Source organism: Macaca nemestrina, chromosome 6, assembly GCF_043159975.1.
Source record: "Macaca nemestrina isolate mMacNem1 chromosome 6, mMacNem.hap1, whole genome shotgun sequence".
Lineage (NCBI taxonomy): Eukaryota > Metazoa > Chordata > Mammalia > Primates > Cercopithecidae > Macaca > Macaca nemestrina.
The window spans coordinates 116,777,757-116,805,117 of NC_092130.1; the positions used below are offsets into that span (position 1 = coordinate 116,777,757).

Genomic DNA, 27,361 nt, shown 5'->3' on the forward strand with positions numbered 1-27,361 from the left:
ACGGGGGTGCAAGAGGTGTGGAGTCTGCTGGGAAAGGGGCCCACCGGGCTTCCCAAGGGGGCAAGTCAGTGGGGCCTCCTAGTCCTACTTATCCTCCCTCAAAGACAAAAGGAGAATGCACTCTACAGGCAAGGACTGCTTGAGGCTACCAGAAGCTAGAAGAGAGTCCCGGAACAGATTTTCCCTCAGAGCCCTCAGAAAGAATCAATCTTGTGGACACTTTGGCAACTTCTAGCCTTCAGAACTGTGAGATAATATATTTCTGCTGTTGAGTCTACCCAGTTTGTGGTATTTTGCTGCAACAACCCTAGCAAACTAATATGCAGTAGACGTGGTGAAAAATGGTGGGAATTATAATTCTGCAGTTTGTCTCATTACTCACAAATTCCAAATTTGCAAATTCACCTGTTTGCTAAAATTGATTTGTAACCTCAAAATCAACACCCATGATGCTTTCATGGATAGCTGCAGACATGCTCAGAGCAGTGAGAAATCTGAATTGTCTGACACACATGTTCCCAAGTAAGTCTGAACAAGGCCCTGCTCACACTGTAAACGAGTGCCCTTTCACAGTGTATTTAGTGCCATGCTTTTCGTATTTTTTTGTGCTCGTTGTAGGTGACTTTGCTGTTTTAAATAGCCCTCAAGTAGAGTGCTGAAGTGCTGTCTGCTGTTCCTGAGCAAAGAAAACTGTGATGGGCCTCGCATAGAATAAACATGGGTTAGACAAGCACCTTTCGGGCACGAGTCAGAGAACAGCTGGTCCTGAGTTCAATGTTAATGAATCAACTGTATATATTAAATAAGGTATATTTCTGTAGAAACTCAGACAAAACATAGTCATGTATTAATTAGTTGGCGAAATGTGATGCAGGCTTGCAGGACAACAGCCCTGTAATTCCCTTCTGGGACAATAATTCAGTATTTGCTAATTCAGTGTCTGTGGCAACTTTATAGGGTATAACTGCCACGGATACTGGGAATAGACTGTGTTTTGAAATCAGACCCAAGATATAACAGTATTTTTTGAAGAACTGGGTGTGCAGTCTGAGAAAACGAGGACTTAAGATTAACTCCAAAGCTTTTAGGCTGATAAGCCAGAAAGATGGAGATGTCATTTATTGAGATGCAAAGGCAATGGAGGAAACAGGGCGTTTTGAGTTTTTGTTTTTGAAGGGGCTGAGGATTAGGAGCCCTCTATCTTCTAAACATAGATTTGAGTTTAAGTTGGGTTATTTGCACAAAAATAATGTTTTATGGTTGGGTCCGACCAGCAATAACAAATGCATCATTAACATCCTGGGAGAAAGAAGAGACTCCCTGCGGTCCAGTGTAGGGTGGTGGTAAGAGTCTGGGGGCAGAATTCTGTGCTCTCCTCCCACCACTGCCCCCTCTGAGCTGTGACACAGAACTGATCTTTTAGTCGACAGGAGTCTTGAGCCAGATTAGAAAGCTCAGAACAGAGGCTTAGCAATTGCTCCTCACATCTTAGTTGCTATTAGCAGGCTAACTTTCATATTTAACATGAAGTCACCTTAATTTAAGACCACTGTATAGCTTTGGAGGGGAAAGAAAAAGAAAAAACTGCAGAAGAGAACATTTGAAGGTGAAATTGCATTCCAGTTTCAGCACATCTGCAATGGTACCCTGAATGTCACAGAAATGAATTATTTAAAACGGATAGGAAGAGATTGTTAAACTTTTATCCTCAGTCTCTGATTTTTTAAAAAATATCAATCTGCTTACCAGATTTCCTGCTCTTAAAAAACGTCTATATTTATAGTTCTTCATTGTATCATAAAAAGCAGAATGTAAATAAATAAGAGAGGGGGAGATAAGCCAATGATATTCTTCTACAGGAAATACAGCAGCCTGTGGCCATGCCATACTTAGAACAGAAAGATAGTAAAATCGGGGATGGAGAAGATTTTAAGTCAAGTTCAAATGCACTGCAGTAGGTACAGACCCTGAGTCACAGTGCTAGAAAGAGCCTGGCCGTGTACTGGAGGTCACGTTCTAATTGAAACCCAGTAAACTCTCTGGTCACAACCCATTTGAGAAAGGACGTGAAGTTTCAGCGGTGACCTGGTATTTCTATACTTTCACTTCGAAGGAAGTGAAGTTTTCAGTGGTGACCTGGTATTTCTACACTTACTTAAGCCTATTTAGGACCTATCTCTCTAACAAATCATTCATTAATTTATTTCTTAAATCAAACCCTGCTGGGGGATCCAGACACAGAATACTGCATTTTTAAAAAAGAAGTAGCCTTTATTTTCCCAAATCCATGGAGCCACTAGACTGCTGCCTTGGCCTCTACAACTCTATGCTCCTTAACAAACTGCAGATTTAAGCAAACTGATATCTGGCAAATTAGCCTAGTTAAGGACCATGATGACACACATTTTTACCACATGGACAAGTCTGAAGCACATCGTAAGCATCATCGCAGCTTCCAGTGTGATTGTTTATAGCCATCTAACATCCCTGTGATTTTTATAAAACACCCCAATTAATTAAGATAACCTCACTAGGTCTGCATTTTCTATGTAGTTTTGCTCACTCATTCCATGAATATTGAGCAGCCACTAAGTGCCAGGCTCTGTAGCAGGGACAACAGACAGAATAGTTTCCCCTTCCCATACACACAATCCAGACATGGCAATAGCCAATTTCCAAAATTCGGGGTGTTCCAGGCTCAGAATGGGGAGTATCACATGAGGCCTCGGGGGGCGGAGGGTAATGCCTTTATCTTCCCACTTTAAGGTAAAGAATGAGCTGAACCTCCTATGCAAAGTAGAACGATGATTCTCTTCTCCCGATAAGAAATAAAATAAGTAGCCTCCAGGCATTCCCTTCCGCCAGAGGAGCAACTGTTTTTTAAATAGCCCTTTGGTGCCCAGTCTATTACTAAACCATATGAGTCACTTTTTAATATTACTGCTTGTGAGTTAACACAATCTTCCCAAATTAAAATTTTAGATGGGCCCTCAAAATTTTTAGGGTGTGGTTTTCCTGCAGGTTTGTATTGAAAGTATGGGGTATCTCCCATTTTTCCCCCTTTCATTTGTTTTAAAGGAGAAAGGGAGAGGCCAGAGACCAAATGTCCTCGTTCCTCTGTAGCTGATCTATCTGGAAGATAAGCAGCCCAGACTTGAGTTTCTAGATGGATACAACCAGGTGCATGTCCAAGGCACAGAGGTGGGTATTTATAACCCATGGTAACATTAAATGCAGTGCCTTCTTCTCCTGTTGAGCAGGGCAATGATCATCTGTAGCTCCAGGCATTCATACACTATTGTTAGTGCAGATTTCTGCAGGAGCATCCATCCAGGTGAGAGGTTGAATAAGTGGAGGAAAAGGCACATAAGCCCAGTAAGAATAATTTTGTGCAGCAGTTAAATCAATGTGAGAGGAAACTGGTGAGACAGAAAGTATAAGGAGGAGAATCATTAAATAAAACCTAGTGCAAGCGAGATTGAGTGCTGAAGGAGGAAGAGAACAGAGGGATGTTATTTTTAGGCTAATAGAAATGGTGAGATTTTTAGGTTTGTAAGGAGAAAAAGAAAGGTAATTAGAAGTGGGATTAGTTAGATGGGTCTCCATTGCCATCAGAGAGGAATGAATCACACCTATTGTGATTTGGGGTGCCTGCTTCTGAGGAGTTGGCACAGATCTCACCACATCTGAGGGCAGTCTCTGACACGGACATCTTTTCCCTGTAGTTTTCGTTGTCAGTATTTACCCGAAGCTTGAGTCTCCTGGTGGGCACCCAGACAGGGGATTGATGATCTCCTGGTGAAACACAAGCATATCCTCTTCCCCACGTTATAATTGTGCCAGGTTCCCAGGTGTTGGTTTGGGAGTTTTTCCATAACACTGGCTTGCCTTCGTTTGGAGAGAATTTTTTGCCTGTATAATGGCATTTGGCTACAGTTAGATCATTATCTTTAGGAACATTAAAAAAATTTAAAGTAAACAATGCCAAATGTAATTGGGAGTAGGGGGTAGTTAAATCATGTTTTCATTGTTCAGACTGGACAATTGGGTTTTTAAAGTGCAATTGACCCGTTCCACCACAGCCTGTCCCTGAGGACTGTAAGGATTCCAGTAATATGGGAAATTCCCCACTGTTGCATAATAAATCAAAAGTCTTACTAACATATCCACGGGCATTGTCTGTCTTTATTTGATATGGAAGCCCTATAACTGCAAAGCAAGAATACAGATTTTTTTTTAACATGGGCCGTGCCTTCCCCTGTTTGGCAAGTAGCCCAGGCAAAACCCGAGAAGGTATCTACAGAAACATGTACATATGACAGTCTGCCAAAGGAGCTAACATGAGTCACATCCATTTGCCATAAAGCATTAGGAGCTAGGCCTCTGGGATTAACGCTTTGTACTTCCTGATTTGGAAGTACAAAGACCTGACACTGAGGGCAGCTGTGAATAATAAGCTTAGCCTGTTTCCAGGTAAGGGCAAATTTATCTTTTAATCCAGCAGCATTGACATGAGTGGGATTATGGAACTCCTGAGCTTCTTGGGTTGTAAGAGACCAAACAATCGACTTTATGGTTACCGGCAGACATGGGTCCTGGTAAAGTGGTATGAGATCTAATATGTGTAATATAGAAAGGGTGTCTACGCTGGCGAACCGCCTGTTGTAACCTTGAAAATAATGAAGCCAATTCAGAATTATCAATATGTTTGCTAGTAGCAGTTTCTAGATTTTTAGTGGCATGTACAACATAAGCAGAATCAGAGACAACATTTAAAGGTTTGAGGAAATCCTGTAAGGCAGTAATCACAGCAATTAACTCTGCCTTTTGAGCAGAAGTATAAGAGGTAGAAATAAGCTTGTCTGTAGGACCTACATAACCAGCATCAGTGAACACTGTAACAGCCTCAGGGATGGGCTGATCTTTGGTTAATTGAGGGACCACCCAAGACGTCATTTTTATAAAATCAAACAATTTGTTCTTTGGATAATGATTGTCAATGATGCCAATGAAATCAGCCAAGCGAATTTGCCACACTATGGAATGTTGACAGGCAGTTTGAACTTTGAGCCGATTTAAAGAAACTACAAATAAATTCGGATCAAATCCAGAAATTTGAAGTATTCTACACTGGGCCTGTCCAATTAACATGGCTATTTGGTCCAGATAAACAGACAAAGTTTTTGACACAGAATGAGGAAGAAAACAACTCCACTAAATCATTATGTTGAACTATTGGTCCAGTAGGGGAGTGTAATGAAGCGAAAACCAGAAGCTGAAAAGTCTGAAACGGCTGTACTCTAGATAACTGGGCGGTCTGGATTCTTTCCTCTATGAATTCCAGTTCTAATAAAGCCTCAGGGGTCAAAGTCCTGGGACTGCAGAGATCAGAATCTCCCCACAGAGTAGAAAACAAGTTAGACAGTGCATAGGTCGGAATACCTAAAGTAGGTCTTAAATAATTAATGTTACCCCAAAGTTTTTGGAAGTCATTTAAAGTTTTCAAAGAATCTCTCCTAATTTGAACTTTTTGAGGTTGAATACGTTGTTTATCGACCACTATTCCTAAATATTGAACGGGAGTGCCTGTTGAATTGTATCCTGAGCGATGTGTAATCCAGTCTCTGTAAAACTGTGGCTCAAAATTTGATAACAGTCAATTAATTCTTTATCAGTGGGGGCAGTAATTAAAGTAGCATCAACATAATGAAGAATACAGGCCTGGGGAAATTGGGCTCGAACTGGTGAAAGCACTTGCCCAACATAAAGCTGGCAGATTGTCGGGCTATTCAGCTTTCCCTGAGGAAGTCCTTTCCATTGATAACGAGCTGCAGGCTCCTGATTATTGATAGATGGGACAGCAAAAGCAAATTTTTCACAATCCGATTTATGTAACGCAATATAAAAAAAAAATTTAAGGTCAATAACTATGAGAGGCCAATTCTTAGGTATTAAAGCAGGGGCAGGCATGCCGGGTTGAATGGCCCCTATAGGTTTAATTACAGCATTAATGGCCCTTAAATTGGTTACCATCCACCACTTGCCTGATTTCTTTTTTACTAGAAACACAGGAGAATTCCAGGGGGAAAGAGAAGGTTCCACATTTCTAAGTTGTAACTGTTCAGAAACCAAGTGAGTTAAAGCCTCCAGTTTTTCTTTAGAGAGCAGCCACTGTGGAATCCAAACGGGTGTGTCAGATTTCCATTGTAAAGGCATAGGATCAGGAGGCGTGGCAGCGGCCGCCACTAAAAATGATAACCTAAACCTGCCCTGTTTTCTTTTATAGTAACTGGGAGGGGTTTAGTAATCCCTTCATGCTTTGTACTGAGTACTACATGTACTAGTACTACAGAGTAATAGTACTACAGAGATCAATCACCCCGCCCCCTACAGTGGAGGTGGACAAGCATTGTACTGGGACAGAAGGAAAGGCTGGGACCCATTTGGGTTGGCTGTAGGTAAGTATGTTTGTGCTGGGGGTTGCGTTGGGACTGCCTGAAGCGGAAACGCAATGTTGGTCTAAGTCTGAAGTGTCCCATTTGATGTCGGGGCCTGGGACTGGCCCCGCTCCCCATTTTCCTGGTGTGTGGCAGGGGGTTTCCATCTATATCATACTTAGAGCAGCAATTACTTGCCCAAAGTTTACTTTTGCAACAACGTGGGCAAACAGTAGCAGCAGCATTTGGCCATGTTTGTTGAGCCGGCTTGGCTGCTTTTAAGTTTTTAACAGTGCAATTTTTTCGATTATGACCAAGTTGGCCGCAATTATAGTAGGCTCTAAGAAAAGAATTAGTGGGACTAGTTTGGTTGGTGTCCTTCATGGCTCATGCCCACAGAATAGCTTTGTGGGTGTCTGATCCAATGCCTTCACAAGCTTTAATATATGAAGGCAACACCTCGTGATCAGGTAAATTTTGTCATTGGACAGAACACATGGCCATTTTACACTCATGGTTCACATTTTCAAAAGCTAACATACGAAGGAGAATACCTTGAGCACGCTCATCAGAGACAGATTTTTCAACAGCATCTTGTAATTTAGCTAAAAAATCAGGGTATAATTCAGAGTGACCTTGTTTAACCATGGTAAAAGAAACAGGAGCTTGGCCCAGAGCGCGTAATTTATCCCAAGCTCTCATACACACCTTTGTTACTTGTTCTGTGGTAAGAGAATCAAAGTTTAATTGGGCATAAGTATCAGAGAAACTATCAGAGCCTGTGAGCTGGGCCTGAGTAACTAGAATGCCATTAATCCGATTTAGTTGAGCCTGCAAATGAGCCTCTTCTGACCACCAAGTACGAAACTATAAATGCCGAGATGGGGTCAGAACAGTTTTTGCCAAAAGGTCCCAGTCTAAAGGAAGTAAAGTGACCTCCATACCAAAAGTTTGTAATACCATTTTAACATAAGGAGAAGTAGGACCATACTGAGTGCAAGCATCCTTAAATTCTTTTAAAAAGGTAAGATTAACAGATACATAATGATGCATTTGTACCCCTTAGAAGTTAGGTGGGTCTAGTGTATCTGGATACATCCACGCATCTAATCCACGTGTTTATTTGTTTTGGCATAATAAGCGTTGCATTGAAGTTTCAAGAGTAGGCATCTGAGATGGAGTCGGCATAGAAGTGACAGGAAAAGCATGCGTAGATAAGGGAAACTGAGGGTGAGGGGGTCGGACCGGAATGAGAGTGTGAGAAAGGGGTATTGGGGGAGCAGAAGGAGCACAAGTATACTGGTGATTACTGGCGTTCATGTGTGAAGAAGGATACAAAGAAGCAGGCCGAGTGGATGGCAAAGTGACTGGCTGAAGAACCAAATGACAGGAGGGTGAGGGGCTGAAGTGGATGGGGGAGGGCCTGAATAATTATAGGTAAGTTGTAGTTTGGTTCTGGAGCCATTAGGTGATGCCCAGAGGCAAATGCTGCAAAGGTTTGAAGATGGAAGAATTAGCATATATATGGTCCCGGGCTGTGTGAGTCGGGCCAGGAGCTTCAAGTACCAGTTCTTCGTGAAAAGAAGATAAGTAGGGGGTAACGTTAAGCCAAAGTCACCAGAGTTAGACACTGAATTTTTAGCATCGTAAGGTGGGGAAGGAGTAGCTGAAGGGAGAGGCTGATCAGATAATGAGGGCTGTGTGGGAGAGGAAGATTGAGGAGGTATTAGGATGGCAAGTACCAAGGCCCAATCATCCTAAACAGTGACAAGAACAAAATTCCCTGTTGAGACCAGTTTCCAGAATGCTGTACCAACACGATCCAATACTTTTACATATAAGGTTCCTTTTTCAGGAAACCCAAGGCAGTACTTTTCCACCGCCCTGAATAGAGTGACCATATTTTCCATGGTTACTTGGACCATTCCCTGTTTTAACAGGTCTACATTTAAGGTTCCTTTTTCAGGAAACCAAGGAAAGAATTTTACCGCTGCCCTGAATAGAGTGACCATATTTTCCATGGGTACTCGAATCATTCCCTGTTTCAACCAGAGTCTCATATAGAAGAGATAAGTATAATTTTCAGACTCTGTGTGACCCACAGTTAACCCGGACCATACACAGACTACTCACCAGTCATCAGGGAGTCGAACACGCGTTTCTGTGGACTGAACCGATGATGTTTCTCCACACCTACCAAAGGGAATCAGGTTCCCACATGCACTTAGAAAAAAAGAAAAACCACATGGGCACCAGATGTTGGGGGAACCCCACCTTCGATATTCAACATGGGTTCTTTTCTATTTCCCTAATTGTCAGCTGGTCTGAGAAATAAAGGGAAAGAGTGCAAAAGAGAAATTTTAAAGCTGGGTGTCCAGGGTAGACATCACGTGTCGGCAGGTTCCGTGATGTTCCCTGAGCCATAAAACCAGCAAGATTTTATTAGTGATTTTCAAAAGGGGAGGGAGTGTATGAATAGGGTGTGGGTCACAGAGATCACATGTTTCACAAGGTAATAAAATATCACAAAGCAAATGGAGGCAGGGCGAGATCACAGGACCACAGGACCACAGGACGGGGCGAAATTAAAATTGCTAATGAAGTTTTAGGTATGCATTGTCATTAATAACATCTTATCAGGAGACAGGGTTTGAGAGCAGACAACCGGTCTGACCAAAATTTATTAGGTGGGAATTTCTTCATCCTAATAACCCTGGGAGTGCTACGGGAGACCGGGGCTTATTTCATCCTTTTGTCTACAACTGTAAAAGACAGCTGTCCCTAAAGCGGCCATTTTAGAGGCCTCCCCTCAGGGACGCATTCTCTTTCTCAGGGATGTTCCTTGTTGAGAAAAAGCAATATTCCTATTTGTTTTTGAAAGAAGAGAAATATGGCTCTGTTCCGCCCAGTTCAACGGCAGTCAGAGTTGAAAGTTTTTTTTAATCTCCCTTGTTCCCTGAACATTGCTGTTATCCTATTCTTTCTTCAAGGTGCCCAGATTTCATATTGTTCAAACACACATGCTCTACAAACAATTTGTGCAGTTAACACAATCATCACAGGGTCCTGAGGCGACATATATCCTCCTTGGCTTAAAAGATGATGGGATTAAGAGATTAAAGACAGGCATAGGAAATCACAAGGGTATTGACTGGGGAGGTGATAAGTGTCCATGAAATCTTTGCAATTTACGTTCAGAGACTGCAGTAAAGACAGGCGTCAGAAATTATAAAAGTATTAATTTGGAGAACTAATAAATGTCCATGAAATCTTCACAATTTATGTTCTTCTGCCATGGCTTCAGCCAGTCCCTCCATTCAGGGTCCCCGACTTTCCACAACAAAACTGCAGATTTAAGCAAATAGATACCTGGCAAATTAGCCTAGTTAAGGACCATGATGACACATATTTTTACATGGACAAGTCTGAAGCACATCATAAGCATCATCGCAGCTTCCAGTATGATTGTTTATAGCCATCTAACATCCTTGTGATTTTTATAACACACTCCAATTAATTAAGATAACCTCACTAGGTCTGTTTTCTATGTAATTTTACTCACTCATTCCATGAATATTGAGCAGCCACTAAGTGCCAGGCACTAGAGTAGGCACTGGGATGTAAAAGTGGGGAAGATAAACAGACTCTTTATCTTTGAGGAAGTTAGAATCCAGCAGGAAAAAAGATAACCAAATAAGTAGTTTAAGACATTGTAAGATATACTGGGTAGTATTGTCTCTAGAGCTCACTACATAAGCAACTAAACTACTCCGGGATTAAGAAAAGCTTCTCAGAAGAAATGAGAATCTAGCTAAAATCTGAATGATGAGAATAAATTAGCTTGATCTGGGTGAAGGTTGGAGGAATATGGTTTGTTATGAAAGGCAGAGCCCAGGGGAAGAGAGACGCAGAGGTATGAGAAGTTCAAGGGACTGAAAGAAGTTCAGAAACTAGAAAGAACTGAGCAAATATATTAATATAAGGTCAGCATCCGGTTTCCAAAATATTGGATGGAATATAAGCACCTGAGGTCTTCCTCAGGCAGCATAATTTTACATATCAAACTGCCTATCCAGCTCCTATCAAAGGCATAAAGTAGAAAAGCGACATTTAGAGAAGATAGTCTAGGTAGCATGTAATCCATTCATACCCTTGAGTGGTTACCATTCAGTTCTTGGATCATTTGAGACCACAAGAACTCTACGTGCTTGGATTATATTTGCCCAGCCACTCACAGAGGCCTTCACTGAAGGTGCTCGAATATTCTGTCTTCTTCAAGATATTAAAAAACAAGTCTCACAGCCTTTTTAGTACTAGTTATAAAAGCTATTGTTAACATAAACCCAAAGTGCCCCAAATAAAAAGCATTTCCATCCAAATTCAACAAAAACTTTTTTGAAGTTTCTTATTGCCCTGCAAGATTGATATGTTTTTTTTCTCCTTTCCTATAATGAAAGCTATATAATATATCATGTTTAATAAATAAAATATATAAAAAATATTTTTTGGTCTTGGTTATTACCTTGGTTTACAGCAATCTCATAACCAAATTGTATTTCAAGCACAATAACCGTTTTGATCCTTTGGATTTTCATAAGCTTTGAAATTCTCTATAAGACACCTTTTATGCAGCCCCTCAGATCTTCCCAGACTCACCTGTCTCAAGGGCTCTTGGCCACTTGTTTATTCCTTCTGCTAACCACTTCTGCAAGGGCTCTTCTGGACTATCACCTGTGTTATGACACTGGCACAGCCCAAAGCAGCTCATCTCAGGCCAAGGCCACAGACCCCTTGCCTCCCACAGTGAAGTTTCCCTGCTGCTGCTGAGCCATGAGTCACCCATACATGTGTAACTGGGAAGTATGGAAGAGTTAAAGTCCCAGAAGTGAACATTGGACCAATAGAAGAGAAGAGCTAATGGGTCAGTTCTTCCTTCCTTCTACCAGATAGTCTGTCCTGAGATGCATTATTCATAAGGCACCTCTGAAGGTGTTCCTGTGAGATCAATGGTCAGTTATACTTGCTACCAAGTAGAGATCAGTTTTCAAATCCCAACCCCCTCCATGTTTGTTTTCTGTCTTCCCTGATGTTCCCTTTCTCCTCACTCTTGCTTCCAGGCACCATATGTCCCAATAACCTATTAGCACATAAAGCTTTTTCTTCTCTGTTTCAACAGAATGACAGCTACAACCATCATCCTGATTCTTGAGAGTTACTCTCTACTCATATTTTACTAACCACAGTGTATGCATTTTTTTGTGTTGAGTTTCTCACATTCTTTTTGAAAATTTATAGATTCTTTTTATTTTTATTTTTTTATTTTTTTATTATTTATTATTTTATTATTATTATTTTTTTATTTATTTTGAAAATTTATAGATTCTAAATAAATTCTAAATAGGCTCACAGTCAGCTTAATTTTGTATTAATTTTACAGAACTGGGGAATTTGGCCAAAGAGGGTAATTTAACTCCTTAAATAAAATTCCACTGGAAAATTCAAAGCACAGTCTAATGTGTTTTCAAAAAAGAGATAGCTTCCATTTCCTCAAAATAATCTGTTAGCTTGCTGCTTGCTACTCTCCCTAAATCTCCATGCTTGCTGATATGGTTTGGTTGTGTCTCCACCCAAATCTCACCTTGCATTGTAATAATTCCCAGGTGTCATGGGAGGAACCTGGTGGCAGGTAACTGAATGATGGGGCGGGTTTTTTCCCATGCTGTTCTTGTGATACTAAGTCTCACGAGATCTGATGGTTTTATAAAGGGCAGTTCCCCTGAACATGCTTTCTTTCTGCTGCCATGTAAGATGTGTTTTTGCTCTTCCTTCACCTTCTGCCATGACCGTGAGGCCTCCCCGGCCATGTGGAACTGTGAGTCAATTAAACCTCTTTCCTTTATAAATTACCCAGTCTTGGCTGTCTTTATTATCAGCTTGAAAACAGATTAATACACTTGTCTTCTCCTTAACAGACCAGAATTTGTGTGTAATAATTTTTTTTTTTTTTTTAAAGGAACTTTAATTCTTCCTATATAGTAAGATAGTTTTAGGATTCTGGAGAAATCACAGTCAGCAAGCTTTTTATTTCTTTCTGAATAATCAAAGTGCATTTTGTTGGGAAGAGTAGCTGAAACTTTAGCTGCAGTTCAGCTTTAATTAATTTTTCTTTTTGCTAGATATGTTTTTCTGTATTTTTTAATACACTTAAGATCAGCACTTGGAGACCAGTAATTTAAAGAATGTGTTTCTTCTTGCTTATTTCCTTCAGAATACCTTATTTCTTGTTGTAGAAGGCCATCACTGAATATCAGCAAGCTTCCTCACCCACAACCACCATTCAATTATACTGTACATGTAAAGCAAGTTTTAGTAGCTGCACTGGAATGGTTTTCCCCAAAGGGCTTTTTTCGTTTATTATACAATTCTGTTCTTATTCCTTAAACATTTCTTAAGATTTCTGATTTTTTTTTTTACTTTTGAAATTAATAATAATTCTTAAAATATCCATTTTGTGCTAGTTATTTGTCAAACAGGAAATACAGATAAATAAGATAGTCTTTCCCTACAAATAGTTTCTAATCTAGTAGGAACCTAAGACAAGTATACACTTAAGAAAAACAAAAAGTTAAATATAATTGGTGCCATAGTGGCAATACACATACAATCTTAAATCTATTGTTGAGAGGAAGAATAGAACCATTAATTCCTGGCTAGGTCAGTTTGAAGTAATTTCTATATTTTTTGCTGGGAAATCAGGATGTAATTCTGTTTATTACTTTAGATCATCCGTTCAAAATATATATTGGATTAATACAGTATATGCATATGTGTGTGTATATATATAATATAAATATATAAATATAAAATACAATATTTTGTGTGTGTATATATGTACATACACACAATGTATATTACATAACATATATTGTGTGTATGTGTATGTATATTATATATAAAACATATATGATATATAATGTATATTTTATTATATATAATAAAATATTATAAAATGGAAGGACATTCTGACATGCTACAATATGGATGAAACTTGAGGACAGTATGTTAAGTAAAATAAGCCAGTCACTAAAAGACAAATACTGCATGATTCCACTTATAAGAGCTACTTAAAGTAGTTAAAATCACAGAGACAGAAAGCAGGGTGGTGTTTGCTGAGGGGTGCAGGGAGAGAGTGATGGGGAGTTACCGTTTAAATATAAGTTTTGCAAGATGATAAGAATTCTGGAGATGGATGGTGGTGATGGTTGAATGTATTTAATACTACTGAACTATATACAGGAAAAATGGTTAAGACAGTAAATTTTACGTTATATTTTACCACGATAAAGAAATGAGAAAAAATAAGAGTGTATATATTGTATTGTATTGTATTGTATTGTATTGTATTGTATTGTATTGTATTGTATTGTATTGTATTGTATTGTATTCTATAATGGGGAAAATGATTAATGAAAATATAATGAAATAATAGCAGAGTCTGCTAGGTCTTCTGTGATCTTCAGAAAGTGCTAGGGTAGTGTGGGTGCAGAGATGAGGGTGTGGCTAGTATTGTCCGCTGTGAATAAAGGTGGAAGGGGGTAGGAAAAGGGGCAGAGATACCTTTTAAAGCTTTGTAAAAGAGATAGCCTTGAAAAGTAAATAGACTTTTTAAAGATAACAGAGAAAGTATTTCAGGCAGAGAAACAGAGGTAGTAAAAGGATGGAGTTTAGGTAAACAGAAAATTTCTGTTTAGATGAAACATAGAGCAAATGGAAGAGAGTGGTAGGAGATGATGTCAGTGAAATAGATACTTGGAGGTTTCACTGTCCACTATGTTAGCGAGTTTAGATTTCATTATAAATCAATGGTCTTAGCCAGAAATGAGCTTCAGAATCACTTGTGCAGCCTTGAAAAATTCATATGCCCATGTATCTCATGGGAGATATGGTTTAGTAGATCCAGAGTGGAGCCTGGGCTTGTATATGTTGTCAAAGCTCTACAGGTGATTAACATGTGCTCTCAGAATCACTACTGTACATAATAAGATATTACTGGAAGTTTTATTTTTAATACCTGAGATGTACTAAGGTTCACTTATGTAGCTCTGATGGTAATCAGATGGATGACCTGGAGAGGGTGGAACCTGAGATAAGGAGACAAGATAAAAGACTCCTAAATGAATGGTTTGGATTAAGACATTGGCAATAGGAAGAAAAAGAGCAATAGATTGGAGAGGCATTTAGAAAGTCAAAATGATTGAACTTGGTGGTCAATGAGATTCTATTCGTAAAACAGGAAGAAATAAAAGACAGTGCTCATATTTCTACATCAGATAACTGGGTGATGGTGGATCTATTAACTGAGATAGTAAATGCTGGCATAGGTACTAAATGCTATGTCTGACAGATTGGCTGTCAAAGAGTTAGGTGCTCAATGAGTGCTTGTTGAATGAATTTAAAAACCCTAATAAATCAAGTGATCATATAATTTTGGATGAAAAAAAGGGTTTGTTTCTAGAAGGGGCTTTTGTTGGTTTTTGACAAATCTATATGCCTTGGGGCAGATGGAGTAGCAGATTGAGGAAAGAGACATGCAAAGCAGAGAATAAAAGGATAGAAGAAAAGAAGCACAAATGTTGGAAAGTTTAAGCTGGGCTCCAGGAACAATGAATGGTTTTGTTTGCTTCTAGAATAGTAAGAGATGAAGCCATGAAGATATAGTGGCACCAATATGTATGTCTGAAAGTCAGGCTGAGGAAGTTTTAATTAATTCAGCAGGCATTGATGAGGCAGGACTTTTGGGCAGAGAGGTCTTCCATGTTTTTAAGATCTTGTTCTTTTGGAAAACTTAAAAGAGCACTTCTGACCTGGGACTCCTGGATCTCAACATTTTCAGACAGAAAGTAGTCAAGGTTAAAATTACCATATTATATAGCAATATGTGTTTCATGCTATATGTGACAATTAACTAGATGTCATAACACTCTTAATTGAACCAAACTTTTTGTCACTAACTTGAATGCTACTTTTATCATAAACTATATCCTCATATAGATTTGTGCTTATCTCTGGATTTTCTATTTCATATCATTTTGTACAAAATCTGCTGTATTTAATTGAGATTGCCTTGAGTTTATAAATTAATTTGAGAAAAACTGGCATTTTTACAATGTTCAGTTTACTAAAAAGAATAGTTATTTAAGCTTTCTTAAAAATAATATAAAAACAATAGTTATTTAAGCTTTCTTCTGTATTCCTCAGTGAAAGATAATTATTTTTTCATATACATCTTAAACTTGTCTTTTTAATTTATAACCCTGTATTTCTCTTTTGAATTGCTATCGCCAATAGTATTATTTCTTGCATTGTAACTGTGTGTGTGTGTGTGTGTGTGTGTGTGTAAATAAGAAGTCTTCCTAGATGAACAATTAAAATAGAAAAAAAAAAAAGCAAATGGAAATATTTTTAATAGCATCTGACCCTCATTGAACTGATATATATATATGTAAAAAACATTTTGGATAATATTATCATAGAAAACAAACAAAAAAAGAATTTTTTGCCTATGTATTGTCAAAGTTTTCCTTACATAAGATAGTCTGTGATTATATTTACAGTTATAGTGTGGTATTTCTTCAGTCAGTCCTAGTCATCACCAGTGGGAGCTCCATTTTGGGAGCTCCATTTCCCTCCTAATGTCACACAAAGCCCTACATAGATTCTTGCTCTTTCCACAGACAAACTGCCCTCTTTAGCCCTGTGCTTGAGCTCATAACCCTTCTCCTTGGCTTTTCAGTGTCTCCTCTCAAGGTGCTGGTGGGACAGAATGCAGGATACTGTAGCCATAGGAATAAACCCTCACTGTAAACACTCATCAGGGTCAGAAGTATTTTCAGATAGTTTGATGCAGCTATGAGTCAGAAATGGTTTTGGTTTTATCTTATCCTTTATCTCAGTCCTTCAAAATTTTTCAATTTGAATAACTTGTTTAACAAATCTTTTGGATGAGGGGTCCATAAACTTCTTTCATAAATGGCCAGATCGGAAATATTTTAGGCATTACCAGCAATATGGTTTCTGTTGCAAATACTTAACTCCGCTGTGGTGGTGTTAAGGCAGTCAAAGACAACAATCAACTTTTATTCCAATAAACTTTTATTCCAATAAAAGTTGATTTACTAAACAAGCAGTGGGCCAGATTTGGCCCATGAGCCATAGTTTCTCGATCCCTATTTTAGATCAGTAAACTTCCAAACTATTCATTATTTATATTTTTAAAAATCAAAAGCAATGCACTAGTTTCCACGGAAGCAATGATGACAAAATGCAAAGCACTGGAAATGAACAAACTGCAGAAAAATCATCAGAATGACTTATTATCAATCCCTAAATAATGCTTCTGTGCATAAACAGCATTTGTTTTTAAATGAAGCACAAGTGGGATTGTAGTATAATGTAAACACATACATTACATTGCGGTATGGTCACTGCTTTGGGGAGAAAGAAGGAGTTGACTGGAGAACCATTATTATCAGCAATAAGAGTATTTGCTCTAACTTACCAATCTTGTACTGCATTGAAGGATTCTTCATTTGTAATGTCATACATTAAAATAAAGCCCATGGCTCCACGATAATAAGCTGTGGTGATAGTCCTGTATCTTTCCTGGCCTGCTGTGTCCTAAAGTATAAAAAAAAAGATAATCTTCAGAAATGAGGCAATACATTTTTGGGAAATGATTAATAATTCCAAAAATAGTCACAATAGAGTCTAAAGTGTACTCATTTTGTATAGCTATCTTTTTTAGTCTTGTTTCCCCTAATGATTTTTCAAAATGATTTTTTTACTGATACATAATAGATGTAGATATTTTCAGGGTACATGTAATAATTTAATATATTTATATAATTTTTAAAGATCAAATCAGTATAATTAGATATACAACACTTTAAATATTTGTCTTTTCTTTATGCAGAAACATTCAAATTATTCACTCCTAGCTACTTTAAAACATACAATCGATTATTGTAAATTATAATCACCCTACTGATTTATCAAACACTATATCTTATTTCTTCTACCAAACTCTATATTTGTACTTCAAATGATCAAATCTAAAAAGTATTAGTGTTCAAAAGAGTTGAGCAGGAGCAAGGGATAGAAAGCTTATTTAAAGAAATAATAAGAGAAAACTTTCCAAAGCTTGAGAAAGAGATAAATAACCAGATGTAGTAAGGTCAGGGAATACCAAACAGATTTGACCCAAATAAGACTCCTCCAAGGCATGTAATAGTCAAACTCTCAAAGGTGAAGGACAAATGGAGAATCCTAAAAGCAGCAAGTACAAAGAAGCAAATAACATATAAAGGAGCTCCAATTTGTCTGACCACAGGTTTCTCAATGAAAACCATAAAGGCCAGGAGAGAGTGGGACTGCATTTTCAAAGTGCTGAAAAAACCTGCCATCCAAGAATACTGTACCCAGCAAAAATATCCTTTATCTATGAAGGAGATAAAGTCTTTCTCAGGCAAACAAAAACTGAGAAAATTCACCACTACCACACTCATCTACAAATGTTAAAGAGAGTTCTTCAGTTTGAAAAATCACTCCATTAATATGCAAAAAGAAGACACTTGAAGGTATAAAACCCACTGGTAAAATTAAGTGCCTAGACAAACCAACAATACTCTATAATTGTGGTAGCAATCCCCTCATAACTCTAGTATGAAGCCCAAAAGACAAATCTATCAAAACAACAATAGTTACAACAATCTGTTAAGATATAAGCAATATAAATATATGTAAATTGTAATAACAAAAAGTCAGAATGTGGGAGGATGGAGTTAAAGTGCAGAGAGTTTTTTTAATGTTTTTCTTTGTGATCTAGGATAAGCTGCTACCTCTTTTAAACCACTTTTATGTCCTAATGATTTTTATATGGCAGTTCTGCAATATTCTGAAAAACTCTTTTTTTTGGTAAAGAACCCACTGAAAGTACCTTCGACATTTGTTTACTTCCATTAAGCGGCATCTGACTATAGAAAACAAACAAATAAAAAGATCATATTTATTTACAATCTGAGCTTTTTATTGTAGTTTAAGATCAGAGGAATATATTAGCTCCACCACTATGCATTTGTCTATCTACTAAGTACAAGCCACTGTGGGGAAAAAAGGAAGTTTATAAAAAGGTCCCTGCTTTTAAGAAGCTTGCAATTCAGTCTTGGTTTATTCAATTTTAAAATGGGAATAAAAATACCTGCTTTGTATGTATGTTTGAGTCAGACAGATCCGGATTTGAGGGCCTTCTCTCCCATTAGATAGCTGAGGAATGTGGCCAAGTTACTGAACCTCTGTAAACCAAATCCTTCTAACATTTAGCATGCTTGTTAGGGTTCCATGAAGTAATTCATGTAAAGTGCTTCCCACAGAGAGCAGCACACAAACATTGGTCAATAAATGGCAAGTACTAGCTTTTATTCCTTAGATGCAGGACAGCAAGGTTAATACAAGATAAAGATAGCAGCTTACAAGTACAGAAGTTTGACACTTGCAAAAGAGATGGCATATAACAGTTAAATTTGGGAATCAGAGGCAGATACATCACCAAAATGGACCTGTATATATCACATATACCTTATAGTGTAACTAGAGTAAATGTTCCTCAATTCAAACTTCCTCCTCAGGACCTGGGGCATCACTTATAATTCAAATGTTCTTCAGTTTCTCTCTTTGCCACTTTCCCTGGAGATAGGCGTCTAACTTCTCTTTCCTAGTTCTCTTTAGACGCTTAGCACTTTGGACAGAAATACGATATTCTTTCTGACGTCAATCTGGACTCTCTTATCCCAGAGAGGCCTCCTTTGGATGCAGAGTGCATCCCAGCTACCCCTAAGATTTAACAGGCTTTGGAGGCAAAACTAATGTGTTGCACACAGGAACAGCTTCCTTTACCATCAAAATGAAATTAATGTCTCATAAGGTCACTATTGGGAAGGACTCATGTTGAATTTGCTGTTCTTCACCCTTAGGTGTGTACCTGCTTAGATGCTTACACCCCACCATGAACAGCAGTGTGAAACTAAAGATTGCCTACAACTCTTTCCCAATTTGTGTTATATCCTATTTGACTCCTGAAAGTTTAGAGAAGAATGATCAAAGGAGGCTGGGAATCAGTGAATGATTCTGGAAGAATGTAGGATATAAAATGGAACTGAAAATTATCTAAGAGTATGAATTTTTATGAAGCCAACAATTCTACTCTTGGAGCAGGGGTAAGGCCGACCTGACTAGAAGGTATTTATTTGGTAATTTTACAGAAAATAAAGTTTCAAAAGTAGGATGAAAACAGATTATAGTACTCAAAATAGCAGAAATAATGTAAAACAGGTGAGGAAGATCTTTCAGAACATACTATCAATGGCAGAAAACAAAAAAAGAAAGTAGATTTCACCACATGAAAATCTGTCAATCCCTTGAATATAAAAAAAGTAAAATTAAAATGATAGAACATCAAATGATAAACTGGGAAGTATATTTGCCTTAGACCAGAGAGATCAAAGGTTAATATATTTAATATGTAAAATGGTACCAAGACATCACTAAAAATGTTAAATATTCTTTTTTTTTTTTTTTTTTTGAGACGGAGTCTCACTCTGTCGCCCAGGCTGGAGTGCAGTGGCGCCATCTCCGCTCACTGCAAGCTCCGCCTCCCGGGTTCACGCCATTCTCCTGCCTCAGCCTCTCGAATAGCTGGGACTACAGGCGCCGCAACCACGCCCGGCTAATTTTTTGTGTTTTCGGTAGAGACAGGGTTTCGCCGTGTTAGCCAGGATGGTCTCGATCTCCTGACCTCGTGATCCTAATAGTAAAAATTATTTATGAAAAGGCATATAAATGACGAATGAATTTATAAAAAGAATCGAATCCCAGCCATAATAATAAAAATGCAATGCTGCATAATTGCATGACTATATGATAGAAATTACTTGGCCACTATTTGAATATTTTACTGTACTTTGCTTACTATTTTATAAATATTTTAAAATAAAAATGTAGATGCTAGGGATAAACATAGATGTTGTAAAGTGTAGCTCATTGGGACAAATATACAAATTAGGCAGAAAGAAGCAAATCTTGAACTTATTTGGATATTCTTATATATTCATTGGATTTAATTCAGTTAGCAGTATATCCAACTGTGAAACAAAGAAGAAAATTAGATAACATGGATAAAATACCAGAATCAAACTTCAGGACTGTTTAAAACGCAAAGAATGAGCAAAGCTTTTGTGACATGTGTAAGATTTCTGGGGGAGCATAACTAGTTATAACTAGTCTATTTTAAAAATTTTCCATATTTGGCTTGGGTTCATATTTTCCAGAACATATTATCTATAAATGTAATTTACCGTTTTTATTTTGGCTATTTTAAAGTAACTTTAAACGGCTTTCTTTTTCTCTTGGTCATACTTTTTTTTTTGGCATTGATTACAAAGCATTCTTACAGGTTGGAACCCCACGCCTGCTGCCTTCTCTGCACTGCAATAGACAGCTTCCCCCTAATTTCTCAGTAGGGGAAAACAACCTGTATACCAAGACACTGCTAAAAGGTGATGCAGAACTTTTCTGTCAAGCATGTTTTCAGCACAGACACTGAGTAATGTTGTGTTGGAAAACTGACTTTATGTCTCTCTTCCTTCTTGACCTCTTCCAGTGATGCTGTCCCCTTTTCCTAAGATGTTAATTTCATTTTGACAGTAAATAAACTTGTTCTATTGTTATAAAATGCATCGATTTCACATTGTGGGTATATTTAATCTTTGAGAGAGAAGAAATCAAGTCACCATTATATTCTGATTGAAATGCTACAGGAAACTGTTAGAAACCACAGGGTTGAATAGCCATTATGTATCAAAATCAAAAATGAGAGAGGGAAAAACCAGCTTTCAAGAAAAAAAAAAATAGAAGCTTTCAGTAGTACTTGAGTCACAGCAAGGGGTAAGATCTTCAACATCATTCTGATTTGAACCCAGAAATACAATCTAATTGGTAATATTTATCATTTAAAAGCTCTCAGGGAGAATAAGAAATTGCACAAGTAGGGAAAGTATAGTAAGAAATAAAATGAGAAAATTTATTCTCCAGATACAGAGAATAAAATTAAGCTAATAAACAGACACCAAGCTGACTTTGTTTTGGCTTTGAAAACAATTTCAGGATTACAAACTCATTAGCATTTTCTTCCGTTATATCAGGAAAAAAAGGAACTGGGAAAAACACTTCATTATAATTGACATTTACTAATGATGGAAGAAGTTTACATCTGAAAGAAAAAAAACATTTTATAATGTCAAGTGCCACTAATGTAATTAAACTTGAACAGTCTCAGGTAACTGACTAAAATGGTATTTCTCCCCAATTTGCCCAGGAAGCTGGCTCAAAATCCTGGCTTTGTGTTGTTCCTCTCCCTAACTGACACTAATAACTGGACATACTTGATTTTCCATAAATTTAGGCTTCTGATGACTGAAAAACATGACTGGAAATATCAGAGAGAAAATTAGGGATAAAAATGTGATTAAAAAATAAAAACTTTCTTCCATGAGTGATAGCTTTCATTTTCCTTAAAAAAAAAAAAAAAAAAAAAAAAAATTTCAGTTAGCTTAAATATTTTGATTTCCCAATCATGTTTTTAGGAGAATTTTGGCATTAATGGCAAGTTTGATTAACAAATACTTGAATATCTGTCAAGAAAAACCTATAAAATGGGAAACATTCACAGCTTGATAAGTAGTAGCTTAAAACTTTTTCGGTTTGAATTTTGGCACTCTGTTTCTGCCTTAGAATTTTGTTTTCTAATGAAATCTTTCTTTTTTAAAACTGTATGTACTGAATTCTTAAAACCTTCTGAGGTCATGCAGAAATAACATTCAGTTTTAAAATTGAGGAAATAGCAGTCATTGGTAAGGTAAGAGTTGTACTGCAGTTTGTTTTTTGTTTTAGTGGTTACTTCTCTTTGTATTTAATTAAAGGGAAAAATGGGAGTAACTGTTAGTAAAGAAATATAACTCAAATAATATAACCACGATCAAAATACATTTATTGGATACCTAGACAGAGAAAAATAGATCAAAGGACAGACAATCCTGATACATGATAGAGTAGACAATTTTATAGGTGGAGAAACCAAATCAAAAAACGTTGGTGTTAATTGTTTAACAAAAGTACTTTAATTAAGCTATAGAAAAGAATATGTGATAACCCAAAAGGGGAAGTCAAAAGAAATGGGGGATGGGAACAGTGTAATCCAAGACCAAAAAAAAAACATGCTTTACCTAATGAGTTTCCAAATGGACATAAAGAAGTAAAATAGAATAAATACTTAGTCATTGAGCACTCAAGCAAGTGGGGATCTCTTAATTCATACCTAGTTACCTTTTGCCCAAAGAAATTGTTTTGAATCATTAAAGACAGATTAAATTATGCTCAGTATAGTTTAATGTTAACACTGATTGATTCATTCAATAAACATTTAGTGAACACCTATTACAAGTTAGGAACTATGATAGGTATATATTAAACTTATTTTACCTATTCTAATCATATTTGTACATTTTAAAATTCTACACATTGAGAGCATTTCATTAGGAATACCATATTCTCTGTATATCTACAAAAATTTAAAGTTGAATGGAAAGAAAAAATGAGAGTAACTATTAGTAATGAAACATAACTCAAATAATATTACCATTTATTTTCCTAAAGAACTAGACAGCATAGCAATTTAAAACTGTAATAGAGACAATTTATTTAGTGTTGAAATCCCTCGATTCAGTTTCTGCTGTTGGCTGTATTGTCTCCCAGAAAGATACATTGAATTCCTCACCCCAGAACCTATGAATGTGACTTTATTTAGAAAAAGGGTCATTGCAGGTGTAACCAAGTTAAATGAGGTCTTCTTTTTTAAAATTATTTTGGGGGAACAGGTGGTGTTTGGTTACATGAATTAAGTTGTTTAGTGGTTATTTCTGAGATTTTGGTTCACCCATCACCAGAGCAGCATACCCTGTACCCACTGGGTAGGTCACTTTGGATTAAAATGGGCCCTAATCTTTATATACGTAACACTTTAGAGACATAACACTCAGAGGAGAAAGCTATGTAAAGGCAGAGGCAGAGACCGGCCTGATGAATCTATAAGACAAGGACTGCCAAGAATTGGATTCTTCCCTAGAGCCTTAGAGATAGCATGGCACTGCTGACACCTTAATTTAGAACTTCCAGCCTCTGGAACTGTGAGACAATAAATTTCTGCTGTGTTAAGCCGCCCAATTTGTGCCTCTTTGTTACATTAGCCCTAGGAAACTAGCACAGTCACTGACCCCACTTTGCAATCTTCATGATCAGACTGAAGGCAATATAAATCTCAGAGCTACCCACACACACTGTTAGTACTTTACAGAAGAAAAAACTACAGAAAATTCAAGGTGGTCTATGGAGAAGTCAAACATAGTCTCACTGTGTGAATTCAGGAAAGATGTTATGCTAAAATCCACTACCATATTCTACATTTAACTTACATCAAATGAACCTCTTCAAAAAAGTTGGTTTGATATACCTTGTTACTTTAAAAACTAGGTATCTATCTATTTCTCCATCTCTTATTCTAATATATGTCCTATTAGAAGGACAGAGCAATGTTGCTTGATGTGACAAAAATTATATATTACTTTCTGTTGGAATTTCATCCCAAAATGATTGAGATACTGTTCCACGAAAATGTAAAGTCATGATGTATATACCGAGACACAACTCCCACAAACAACAGAAACAACAGAAACAATTTCAATTATTACACACCATGTTGTTTGTATAATGTCATTAATACTTGCCCCCAAGTTGCATTTTTAGAAATTTCCATAAATAGGCACAAAACAGTATTGAATTTGTCTTTTAAAAATGTAACAAAACTAGGAAGCTTAAATATTTTATGCTTTCTTGTTGCATATTTATTTTTGGAATGAAATAGCAACTTTTTCCTTAGAGCAGTTAATCTTCTATTAAAACAAAATTTACAAACCACTTTTTCCAACTGATCTTGTGCAGTCAGCCTGGCTTCATTTATGCACATTCAGTTATACAAGCATCTGTGAAACAAGCCCACATTTTAGAAGAGTACTAATAAAACAGCCGCTAAATAGTTCTTCAATCAGTTTAACTCCCTACTTATTGTCCTTTGTCCATCCTTTTCATACCAGCAGATTTTATTGATCAGATTTTTCTTGTCATGATGTTTAGTTTTGTAATACCAAAAACATTCATTTTACAATGGCATCCACTTCTAAGTAAAACCTAATAGAATAAGCCTGAGGCAGAAGGATAAAACCTGACCTATTATTTCATGGCAGTGTTACCATGGCAATTCATCTTTCCTGGAAGAGAGGAAAAGCCATAGATAGCTTTTTTTATAGGGGGCCTTTGACTCCATTGTCAGTAATACTCTGACATATCTACCAATTGTACGTTTCTGCTCATGAAAGTTGGAGATGGTTTTCAGTAAACACTCAGAACTCTCTTCAAGACCTTAATAAAATTTACAACCGAAAGTATATAAAGGCATCTTTACTTATTTTATTTCAGTGCTTGTTTTATAAGAATGTTTAACACAAAGGCAGGAGAAGACACCATTTTTGCTTTCCTTCTAATTAATCTTTTTGACATACTTCTTCCCAGTGGGATTTTGATTACACCAAATTTTTTCAAAACCTGCAGGATAAATAGATAAATTCAGGCAGCTTACAGCTCATAGTCAAGGTTGAGAATTGTTTTTCTTCACAGAACACAATAAGAAACGCTTGCATAAGATCAAATGCATTGCGTTTTAAAGGATAACAGGCTTTTGAATGGGACTTTTACTATTGCCCTAAAATAGGCAACTAAGACTCAAACCAGACTCTTTATAAAGGGTTGGGCACTTTCATACACACAAAGCCATGTGCCGATTGGGCTCATTGAATAGTATCTGCTTAAACAATGAAATTTTGATCTGCTTTTGTGCAAGAGTACTTGATACCTGGAGAGAGAGAGCAGGGTTGAGGAAGGGGAGGCAGTGGAGAAGCCTGATTTCTCACAGGTTAGCATGACTATATTATGTGAGTTTCCCATGGATCAGTAAACACTACAGCAGGTAGCTGCACTTGACACATTTTGCCATTAAGCCATCTCCAAGAGAGCTGTCTCCTGGATGAGGTGTGGAGAGCTATGATGTGTATTAACAGGGGCAGAAAGGAGCTGAAGAAATTTTAAAGGAGAAGGAATGTGAGCAACTCTTCCACGTCACGGCACTATGCGGCGAGAGAGCCCTAACAGGCTCCCTGAAGGTCCTCCATAAGGGAACCAGCATTCAGATATCTGTCACACGGAAGCTTGTCCAGTGGGTGGCAGGACAGGCTTCACTGAAGAAGCCAAAAAAGAATTGTAATTGCACATCAGGTTATGTACAGTCATCTGCCCTCTCTTCATCTCCCAGCTCTTCTTCATCCCTGATTTTGAAACAGCAAGAACTACAAAAAGAAGGGACAGAAAGGGAGGATCAAACTGCTCTTTTGATTGTACTACCAGTCCCTGGGAATGTAGTCAGATTTATGGTAAGGGAAGAATATTATTGTTAAACTGGATACGACAATTTTGCCTTTTTAAACTGGGCTCAACAGCACTGAGATTTCTTTCTGTCTTAATAATCAACTTTTCTAAAAGCAGTTTTAGTTTCACAGCAAAACTGAACAAAGTACGGAGATATCTTATAAACACCCTAGCCCCACACATGCATAGCTCCTCCTCTATCAATGTCCCCCACCAAAGTGGTGCATTTGTTACAACTGATGAACCTACATTAACACATCATTATCACCCAAAGTCCATAGTTTACATTAGGGTTCCCTCATGGTGCTTTACATCCTGTGGTTTTGCAGAAATTTGTAATGACATGAATCCACAATTATAGTATCATATAGAGTAGTTTCACTGCCCTAAAAGTCCTCTGTGTTCTGCCTGAGTTGAGTTTTTTGTCTGTTTGTTTGTTTTTTAATAAGAGAACAATGACTGGAAATACTATGAGATCTATTCAAGTCATGGTTTGGGGATGAGTATAGGTGACTGGGCAGAGCATGATCAAAAACAGAGTTTAGATAAAATTAATATCAAAGTACACCACAAGTTTAGGCTTTTTTACCAAGCTAACTACCAATAAGGTATTACAAAAACAACATCAAGAATGTAGACTTAAACAGGGTGTTACATATATGCACATTCATATACATCATGCCATTCATTTATTCGTAAGTAGTAGACTATTTTTTAGATGATGAAACAGAGATAAAGAGGTGAGGTGCCAGTTCTAAGTCACAGTGCGGGGAAGTGACACAGGTCATACCAAAGACCAGCTTTTCTCAAATATCCAAAGTCTAGTCCTCTTTCTGAGTATTAAGTTGAATAGTGAGGAATTTAGGTTATAGTTTTTTTACTCTGGCTCCCTATTTGATGTTATCATCTCGCTTTTGAACCTTTGTTCATGTCTATGCTTTAGATATTTTTCAGCTTCGTTATTTCAAACCCATTCATTTTTCAACCAATTGTAGCTGTGTCCAGTGCTAAGACTCTACTGAAATTGTTCATGCTAAAATAATCAATGACCTCATCACTGCCATATCCAGCAGTTTAACTTTTGGTTCTCATTTTACTTGTCTATGCTAAAACACATGGTATAGATGATAACCCCTTATTTCTTTAAATTAACTCTTCCAGGGCATGACTCTCTCCTGATTCTTTAGTCTCTTTAAGTTTTCTTCTTCACTTGGCAGGCTCCTTTTCCTGATTGGCAAGCTTTGCTTTCTGCTCACCTCTTAAAGGTGCTATACAGGCTTCTG

General features: G+C 37.4%; 1 protein-coding gene and 1 long non-coding RNA gene across 5 annotated transcripts in view; one reads left to right on the forward strand and one right to left on the reverse strand.

The window, feature by feature from the left end:
* Window positions 1-27,361, reverse strand: part of LOC105499424 (RAB3C, member RAS oncogene family) — a 292,548-nt gene that overhangs the window by 130,052 nt on the left and 135,135 nt on the right. For both annotated transcript variants that reach the window (XM_011771980.3, XM_011771979.2), the window contains exon 3: window positions 16,996-17,114. In XM_011771980.3, coding sequence (XP_011770282.2) covers window positions 16,996-17,114 — 119 coding nt within the window. The remainder of the gene's footprint in view (window positions 1-16,995; window positions 17,115-27,361) is intronic.
* The window catches only part of LOC105499423 (uncharacterized), a 58,056-nt gene that overhangs the window by 4,634 nt on the left and 26,061 nt on the right, over window positions 1-27,361 (forward strand). The window contains exon 2 of one of the 3 annotated variants that reach the window (XR_011624980.1): window positions 3,079-3,201. The exons of the other annotated variants lie outside the window; for them this stretch is intronic. This is a non-coding gene — a long non-coding RNA (uncharacterized lncRNA). The remainder of the gene's footprint in view (window positions 1-3,078; window positions 3,202-27,361) is intronic. 3 annotated transcript variants of the gene reach the window in all.